General features: G+C 39.5%; 1 protein-coding gene across 1 annotated transcript in view; it reads right to left on the bottom strand.

Moving 5' to 3' along the window:
• Window positions 1-4,364: 4,364 nt before the first annotated feature.
• Window positions 4,365-10,234, bottom strand: part of RNF144A (ring finger protein 144A) — a 48,334-nt gene continuing 42,464 nt past the window's right edge. Inside the window, exon 8 of the mRNA XM_008641762.2 lies at window positions 4,365-9,109. Coding sequence (XP_008639984.1) covers window positions 8,978-9,109 — 132 coding nt within the window. The 3' untranslated portion in view covers window positions 4,365-8,977. The remainder of the gene's footprint in view (window positions 9,110-10,234) is intronic.

Below are 10,234 nucleotides of genomic sequence, written 5' to 3'. Positions count from 1 at the left end.
CACTCCCCCGGCCCCCACTGATTTGCATCTTTCAAGGGCTATTCTTCAATACTCTGCACCTAGAAACACTACCCTGCTGCTGGGAAGCCAGGAAAAGCTGCAAGGAACACTGAAAGGCTGGAGGCGTCCTTCACTGAGAAGATTCTCAGTCTGCAGCCCCCTCATTGATATTGAAGGCTGGGATTTGCTGAACAAAATGCATGGATATGGTGGGAGTAAAGCACTAGTGGTCTGGTAAGATACACTGTCCTATCCTAATCCTCTAATTGCACCATTTCACATAAGAAAATTTCAAGGTTCTGAAAAGGAAAAACTGATTCAGCTCAAAAACATGCTCCAAGCACATTCCTAACAGGCTGAAATTGGCATGAACTAGAAGTTTCCTGGGAGTCCCTGGAATTTTGTCAGGGAGATGGTGGCAGCCAGGAATACACACTATATGTTTTTTTTTAAAAGTTAAAGTTTGTGTTAGTATTGGCAGGATCCTGAAACAAACCTCTAGGCCACAAAAAAAATGAGAAACCAACTTTTTGCTTTGCTCTACTCAGATGCACTTGGTGGCTAGGCAGGGGTAGGAAGACATGTGAACTTTGGAATGTATATAAATAGAGAGGTAAAGGCAGAAGGACTCACAGCAACCTCCCCTGTTGCATCTTGCCTCCCCTGCCAAACATGTTGACTGTTGAAGTGATGATTGCAGTTATTGTTTGGACAGTTCCATTGTTTCTGCTGAACATCTGTATTAAGGAACACAGATACAACAGCAGGCGTGGGTAGGAAGGGAGAAAAGAGTAATTTGGCTGAGCTACAATATCCGTCCATTACAAAATATAGAGAAGATGCAGTGTTATTAGCCAAATCTTACTCTGTTTGTAACCAACTGATTCTTAGTGTTCCCCCTTCATCTCCCAGTGAAGTCATTGTTTTTTGAACTTGGCATTTTGAAAGAGACCTCTGCTACCCCTGCTTTGCACCTCTCATTTTACATTTGTAGGCTGGAACATCTCTATATCGACTTTTGAAAGTTCAAACACTTGGGCTTTTTCCCTGTCAGAAAAGGTTTATACATGCTCGGAGAACAGGAGCAATAATGCCTGCTAGTATCAGAGACTGGAACAGCCCCAGCAGAGTGTGCAGGCCCATCATAACATCGTTATTTTTAGCCCCGTCTTTACAATTAGCTCTGCGGAGGCTTTGAAACACAGACTTTACAAGCCCGAGGTAGAAATCCGGTTCCCAGGGATTTCTCCTGCAAGGCAGCCCACGCTGAGCCGAGGCGATCGGCGGCTGCTCCCTGCTGGTTCGCGGCAGCACCGCTCACTGCCCGGAACACCCTTCCCGGGGGCTTTGCTAAGGCAGCTGGGACAGTTTATCCCTATTCCAACTCAGGAATCCCTCCCTCGACCTGTACCCCTTGTAGCAGTTACATGAGGCTTCAGCCAAATGAGTCCACTAACAATTACTAAGGCATGAAAACAAAGAAACGCTGCACTCTGCTCATCTGCCGCGGCAATTTTAAACGCAATTTTGCACAAGCTCATGCATTTCTCTTGTGGCTAACCCCTGAAGTGACAGTGGCATTCTCAAAATACAGTAAGATCTCAAGATTTTGAAGCAGCCCAAGCATTTCTGCCACCCACCACATCATCATCTTGAGGGAGCAAAGAGAAAAAATGTGTGCTTGTTTGCAATTGTTCTCAAGAATAACACACAGCAGTGAGATTACAGGAATGGCTGAGCCAACACCTTTTAGACTGATATGAGCAGCTCAGGCCTACAGAACTTGCTAAATTGCAGTTTCTACAAAATTATGCAACAGAATTTCTTCTTCCTGTAGTCGTATATGAGTACACAAACTAAAAGACACATTTGACATTTAGGGAGATGCTGTGCATAAAAATAAAGTACACATCAGCTAGACTCATATATAGATCCAGATTTTAGAATTTTGCACTGAGTTAGGACACTTACAGTTTACTCCCAGGGGCTCTCTTTATTGGGCTTACAGTGTTAATTTCATTTTCGGCTTTAAAAAAACAAACAAATAAAACAAGGAACACTGGAATATATTCACAGCACACACAACTTGACATTGTTCTCTCTGTCACATACCACAAAAGAACTGGAGTCTTTTAAGTGCATTTCCGTTGCTTGCATGTGTGAGTTGGTTTGTATGATTTACAGCATCTAAACATTTTGTATATGTGACTCATGTTAAGTTATAATCATCACACACAGAGTGATCTGGAAAAAGAGTAACCTGGTTCTTATTTGCACCACTGAGTTCTGCGCTGGTATCTGAAAGCAGTCCTTGTGATAAGGCACTCTATAACTGCTGTCCTCAGTTTTAGCCATGTAAAAGTTACAAGGACAAGGACAGTTTAGACTTCTGTCCTCAAAGTATATGGGAAAAAAACACACCTGAGAAACATCTTGAGAGGCTAAAAGAGCTGATTTTTCTAGACAACAACCTTAGTAAAAGCAGCATAGAATGGGAAGGGAAATGTCCCAAAGACTCGGGAAATGTGTCTTTGCACTGACTAGCACTAGTTAAGGCCAGACACACAAATGTCAAGACACCTCATACTTAAGTGATGTCAGATACTAGGCTGAATCTTGGTTCCCAGAGCACATAATCTGGGTAGCAAAGCTTTCTTGTACAAATAGCCATACCTGTCATCTTCAAACTCAGCAAAAGTTTCATTGGTTTCAATACATCCTGCGTAAAGTAAGTCCTGGTACAGATGCAGTGCTGACAGGTCAAGTACCCACGGCACAAAATCTCTTATGAGGAACTTCCTAGCAGATCTTCAATTAAAAAAAAAGAAGAAAGGTGCTTTGTGGATGCACTGTGCTCACAAGTTGGTAGTGGCAATTTCTAGCACTACCCCCCATACATGTGTGTGTACACAATACTAATTCCATTAGTACCACTGTAACTAGCAGAATGCTAGAACTAGCACAAGGGTTTTGTGCTGTGCAATTCTATTGTCTCAATCTTTCAGTTCTTACAGGACAGTTACTGACATGATTTTGACCGGAACTGTTCCATCCAATGTCCAGGTAGCACTTCAGGAGTTACTCTGGGGCTGGGGTCCCTCCTAACAGAACTTACTACTATGGATGTGGTTCAGCTCTGGCAACTGAATGATCTTGGACACTGTTTACTAGAACATACGTGTGCTAGAAGTTTGTCACCTAAGAATTCAACTTAAATTTTCTTATTTTAGACAGTTGACTGTCACTCCACTCAATTTCTGCAGTGCTTGATTTTCTGATGACAGACTGTTGTGCAGAAGCCCAGCCACGCATCTGAAAGGCATGGCTTATAAAATCCTTCTATAGCGAGGGAAGCTGAACCTGGTAGATGAACAGAGGGACTGTCCAGGAGCTAAAGATCACTAAACTACACAGTTATTGCACATGACTGAGAAATAATCCTACTCTCCAAGAGAAAACTACACCACCAAACATACGCTACTTGGAAACAACCCAGTGTGGGAGTAGCAGAAGCAAGCAGAAAGATCACTTTGTTACCAACACCTGCTCCTAGAAGAGGTCAAAACTCCTTGTGGCTTTTAGAGACTATTTTCTGCCCAATTAATTGAACAAAATATCTAACTTGATCTTACCCTTACAGAGAAAAATCACTATGCTTCATGAAAATGAAAGAAGAAATGACTTAGTAGCAGCTATTATGTGGCCTTTTCTAAAGTTGTCAGGTATAAAGCACATGGATGCATATTATTTATGCACACTGTTTTCTTGAAGAAATTGTGCCTGTGCTTTTTTTATGGGTATAGACAAATTGTACCCTAACAAGTGAGAAATATACTGTGGGGATTAAAGGAGAGTCTCCACTCTCAACTGCAGTTTAGGCAAAATGCAAAGTGCTTGTTGATGGAGTCAAGAACGAGAAGTCATTACCACTGTTGGAGAGTTAAATACACTCACTTACTCAGGAGATTGGGCTTTGCCTTTAAGTTTCACTTCCACACCACCAGACTGAGGGGAGTACAAGCTGCTTGCAGCCACCTGCACCAGACCTAAACCCATGGTGCAAGAACACACACACACACACACACACCTCAGAGTGATCCTTGGGGCAGCATGTTCACCTGGCTAGAGCATCCATCCCTGGACTGCAACAGGAGCTAGGCCAAGGACCCAGCTGTGCACCAAATTAGCACTAGAGATACCCAGATTCCCTCTTTTAGCTAAGCTGGGAGATGATGAGTCAGAAACCACAATTATGCCCAGAATTGTGGCAGGAGGTCTCCAGGCTGCAGGCTGTGCTTGCTCCAAAGGACTGAGAGGCAGAGAAGCACAGGGAAAAGTCACTATGAAGAATCACAGGAAACACATTCATTTAAAATATCTATTGAAATTACAAATTAAACTCTCCAATATGATTCAAAGTACAAAACACCACATTAAAAGGCATTCAACAGCTCCTTTATACATCACAGTGTTAGTGGCACAAAATGCACTTACATTTCAAATACATCAACAGAACTATTTTTACACTGGTCAAATACATTATTTATACATATGCATGACTCCTTCACGCTTATCCCTATACAATTTTAAAATACATCATAATGAAATGATCAAGAAAGGTTCAGTTATGTACCATGTACCTGTACCTAATGTTCCTGGAATTCTTATAACATATACACAAATCAAAGCAGTAATGAAGGCCACAGGGCTCTAAACACAAACAGCATGCCTTACTTAGTACAAGTGCATGAGCAATTAAGGGCTGATGCTGGCTTTTTTGATGTCCTTAATATCACTGTGATCAACAACTGTAATTTACTTGTTTCCCTCAGGCTTTTAGATTATGTACATGAAATGTACAAACTTTGGTTTTAAAAAAGCAAACCTGCACAAAGGTTTATGCATGCTGCACCTCACTATAATGATAATGGTCTGCATTAAAAATATTTATTCCTATACAGTAAAAGGCCTATAGATGAAATGCACACAGAACTTCATTTTAATCTTCCTGCCCACAACAATTTTTTAAAAAAAGAACTTCGTATTTTTCTGACCTATGGATATTTTATCCTGTCAGCTCCATAAATGAGAGCTTTTCACTAATTTTGATTGTTTTCTGCATGTCAGGAGCTCAGCTGTACACTGAAGTGTTGATCCAGTCAGCTGTTATTTGGGATTTTGCCTAATTTATGCACCAGAATATCTGAGGAAAGATCATGCTTCTTAGTATGCGGGGGACAGTATCCTAAATTCTTGACATGCTAAGGTCAGTAGTAGGAGGCTTCAGGATGAATGCCAACATGAATACAACTGAAATATTAACATAAAACTACAGTAATCTTTTGTATATAATTGTTCATTTTGAAGAGCCTCAAAACCAATGAATTTGCCCCCACAGCCCTCCTGAAGTAAACACTGGTCCATTCACTTATAAGATGGTTAAACTGAGATAAAAGGTGGTAAGTGACTTGTCCAATGTCACAGGGAAAAACCCAACACTACCACCACTGAAGATGAAGTGGGCTGCGCTCCTGATCTCTCTCAGGACTGGCTTCAGCCCAGCTAATGGCAAGCCTAGGGAGATGCACAGCCTCTGGAGCTGGGACTCCACGCTCACTAGACACGACACCACATGACACCCCAGAAGAAGATGCAGATGATGTACTGTTACAAACTCCATTAAACAGCATTTACAAACAGGCCTTTCAATTAAGAGCTGGACTTGATTCTTGTGGGTCCCTTCAACTCAGAATATTCTACGATTCTGTGTGAATATACACCCCCTAAATAATAGCATAAACATAAAAATGCAACAAAAATCATGCTGTGATACTTATTTTTCTGGTTCAAAAAAAGCCATAGCTGTTGTAACAGATTTTCATTTGAAAAGAAGAAGAAACAAACATTCCCTTTCCCATGGCAGGAGGTTTAAATGTCAGAGTTTAAAATGATGTATTTACAATTCAGTTTTAGGGTATTAAATGTCACAGTATCAACATAAGCTGTAACATAAAAGCACCCTGAATTTAATACATCACCACCAAAAGTTGCTACTTTGGAACCAAATCAGCATTAGAAATAGTAATAGTAGTAATAATAATATTAACAATAACAAAAACAAACAAAAAATCCCCGAGAATACAGATGGAATGACATTTAGCAAACCTGAAGAGACTAGGTAGGTATTTGGTAAATATATGTAGGCATATAGTCTATCCCAACAGCTGGGATGCGAAACAAGAGCTGTGTCGTTAAAATCACCAGTAGAAATTCAAGTACGTTGAGATCAGAGAAATACTGACACAGTTTTCTGATTATACATAATGTTACCTGTGAGTATCAATTATAAATTATCATTTTAAAATTTCTGTATTTGCAAAGAACTTATTTCTCTTTCCTTTTTCTTTTAAATCTGGAAATGCATTAATTTTGACATTGACTATTAACTGGCTGCACAGCACTTCGGAAAAGTCAAATTTTGCTGTATTTCCACATAAAACCTCTCAGAAAGTCACAGAGAAAATAAACCTCCTCATACCAGGACACTCAATACTGTTCACAGGCCACTGAACCTCTCCTGCTTACTATGATCCCAGTAGGAGAACTGGCCATCAGTCACAGCCACAATACAGCAAAATCCCTCAGTGCCCCCAGCTAGAAAATTAATAACCCATGAAGTCTTTACATCCTATTGTCCAGAGTTTTTTTCTCCAGTTAAACAGAATTACAGGGCCAAGGAGGAAAGGCCATAGTTCAAGCTTACCTGCAGGAAGCTGTCCTTTGCAGAAGGGTTTCCATTAATTCTGCACAATGAAGCTGTGACGCAGGACAACTCAGGTGTGTGGCTTGGGATCCCTCTGGGAGATGGACTGAGCTGATGCCAGAGCCAGAGGAACACAAGCACTTCCCTGCCTGCTCAAGTCAGCAGTGCTTGACACACCCCTGGGAGCTGGCAAACATGGATCAATTTATGGATATTCTTTAACAACTAAGCAATTTTTAGTAATAAAGATAGCTGAAATACTAAAAATACTCAGATAACAAAAGATATGAACTGTGCATTGCCATAAACAATCTGAAGATATCACAAGGAGTTCAGATTTGCTGGAAACCAGCTATCCTTTTTATTCACATTACAGAGGCTGAACTCATTAAAATCAAGCCAAGCAAGTGAAATGCAGATAATCTTCAGCTCCTAGAGCTAAAATCTCTGGTTATATACAGTTTGTATTTGGATAGCACTATACTTGGAAGATAAGGGAGAAGTTTTATAAAAAGAAATTGTCCCTTTTCAAAACTGTATCCTACAACATTTTTATTTAACAGACAGACAGTGTAAAACAAAAGATAACAAGGATTTTTTTTTATGGTTGAGGTATGAAAACATATTCCCAGCCTGTGACAGCAGCCAGATCCATTTGAGAATATTAAGATATTTTCAGTGGAAAGTTATCTTGGCTTCAAGATATTCATCCATCTCAGTACACTGCCGACACAAAGAAATAAATGATGAAGAAAAAATGCAGTACAACTTCAGTCCAGAAGCCATTCAAAACAATGAATACACATTGTTTCAGGTGCTTCGTATTTCATGGCAAGAAGTTATTAGTCAAATTCTTGTAGCATTTAAAATCAGAGCAAAATGGTTTTCAACAAAATATTTTTAAAGAGAAACCTCAATGATGTAGTATGTTGAACAGCACGCTTTACTGCCCTGAAAACACAGCACTGAATTCTGCAAAACTATCAAGTGATTAGTTCTCAAATAAAAACTTATTTTGTCACAGTATTGTTATTAACATAATACACCACATATCATACAATATTAACTCTGGAAAATGGGCTAAGTAGTTTAAATGCAAAGTACAATTTCCACAAATATCCCAGGCATTTTCATATTAACTACAGGGATAACCATGACGTATTTTTGTATTTAAAAAGAAAGACTCATTGATAACCCAAGAGTCTGCTAAATTGTAATGTTAGTCCTGTATTTTTTAATAGTTGTCCTAAAGACAGAAGCAAGCTATCCTGAATTTCCAAAATATTTCAATAGCACAGCTATTTACACATTTGGTTTAAATATAATTATATATATATATATATATATATCTATCTCTATGTATCTATAAAAAGATTAAGATACCTGGATTAGAACTTACATAGCCCTGTAAGTGTACCAGAACCCTAAACAACAGCAAAAAATAACAATTCAGAAAAACACTAGTGGTCCAGGGGTAATCAATACCATCAATGCATTTTTAAAAGAAACTTGATTAAATAGCAGGTTTGTGTCACCATTCAACCTTTCAGCTTCATCAATTAATTTTAAAATGTAGCTTTTAACCAAACAAATTTCCTATAAGACTTTATAAAATTTGTGGAAGGCAGTAGGACCAACTTGTCCCTCTGATCCTCCCAAAATTTCAAGAAAGGCATAGGATGGCCTATATGCACCTTACTAATTTTGTTACACTTGGAAAAATAGGTACTAAAAAGGACATTGTGATGGCTTTAACAAAAACAGATGTGTAATAAAGTCAACACAAAGTTGACTATCTGATTTAAATAGTAGGCAACTTAAACATATGTTTAAAACACCAAATTTGGAAGCAAATAGATATGCAGAAGTTTGTATGCTTTTTCAGCTTGGCTTGCTGATGTCATTCAGTACAGTTTCCAGTTCACCAGCAAGGCAGCACCAACTTTTTGTACTGTATTTAGCAGTATCACCTCTTCATTTCAGATAGCTACTCAGGTCTGTGGTCTCCCTTTAGCACCTAACTTGCCTTCTATTACCCTCCTTGTCTATTATCAAATGATCTGTACAACGGTAGTAACAACAGTTCCTGGAATCAAGACTGTGTCAATGAAAAGCAGAATGGGGCACGTAAGGCTACAGCAATGTAAGTGCAAGAGGGAAACGTAACAGCAACAGTAAAATCAAAACATGTGATGAGTCCAATCTTCTCCCAGGTTAGGTAGGTAGAGGGTCATCATCTCCTTTATTACATTTGCACTTGCAGCACAGAACAAATGGTGTAGCAAGTAGAAGGAAAGGGGAGGCCACCAAAAGTAGAAGACCAAATCCTGCAAAAATGCCTACTACCTGTAAGAGAAAGGGATAGCATTGAGTCAGGGATAGCATTGCCTAGATTCTGTGTCTGCTGACACCATTGCATCATCTGTGTCCATCAAAGACTTCAGCAAATGCCACTGACCTTATCAGAGCCAGGACCCTCCCACAGGTATACTACAGTCAGCTCCTGTGACCAGTAAATGTGAGTGAAAGCAGAGTGTGAATGTTCGTGTTTTATGGCTCCAGTCAAAATGTGCCACACAACTGTTTTATCATACAAAGTGATGCAGAAGGCTATGTGCCTTTTTGAGTTTTCCTTTATCTCAAAAAAATACTGAAGCAAATCACTACTTTTTTTCTGGATCAAACCTAAATACTAAATATTGGAATCAAGGCTACAAGAAAGTTAAGACTTCCACTTTCAAATGCTCCCTTTTTTTCTGAGGAAAGCTTCAAGAAGAATTAGTCAAGGTGTTGGTGGTGTTCATAGAATCTGGGAATACTCCCACAAATGTCCCACCAGCATACCCACAACCTTGGGAATTTCAATCACAGATTACAAACACTAGGGGCTACAGGAGGACTTTGCATATGCAATGGCTTTTTGCAGTCAGACCTGAGCTCAGCCTGCTGCTTCAGGGAACAAGATCTAACTCTTTTCCATTGACATTTATTGATCACCTCCTTCCCAGCATGAGCAGAGGACCATAGATTTACCCATCCGGTCAATGTGACAAAGTAGTAATTTCTACAGAGCATGGATTTGGAAAATTATTTAAAAAACATTCAAGTTGAGCTTCATTGCCTGAGAAAGTTTCCCATTTGCCATAGGCAACTCTAAGAGTGATGCTGCAACAATATGCCCACAAATTATTTGAGAAAATAATTTAGATTTATTCATATGAGAGTGTCTCTGAATAATTTTGAATAATGAAGGCAAGAGTGGATTGCTAATGCAATAGCAAAACCTCACAGCAGAAGGTGAAACGAAATTAAGAGTGCATTACTCATTAAGGATTCTTCTAGTCAGGGCTAGATACGCCACTTCAATTAGCTGGCAAATATTAAATTAGCATGGGATGATGCAGTAGCACTTTTGCTGGCCACGGATAATTTGGTGTTGATGATCTTGCACATGGTCCGAGGTTGTGCTGC

The sequence above is a fragment of the Corvus brachyrhynchos genome, unplaced genomic scaffold (assembly GCF_000691975.1).
Source record: "Corvus brachyrhynchos isolate BGI_N302 unplaced genomic scaffold, ASM69197v1 scaffold116, whole genome shotgun sequence".
Taxonomy (NCBI): domain Eukaryota; kingdom Metazoa; phylum Chordata; class Aves; order Passeriformes; family Corvidae; genus Corvus; species Corvus brachyrhynchos.
The sequence above is the reverse complement of the archived record's forward strand: the minus strand, read 5'-3'. Positions and strand labels throughout refer to the sequence as shown.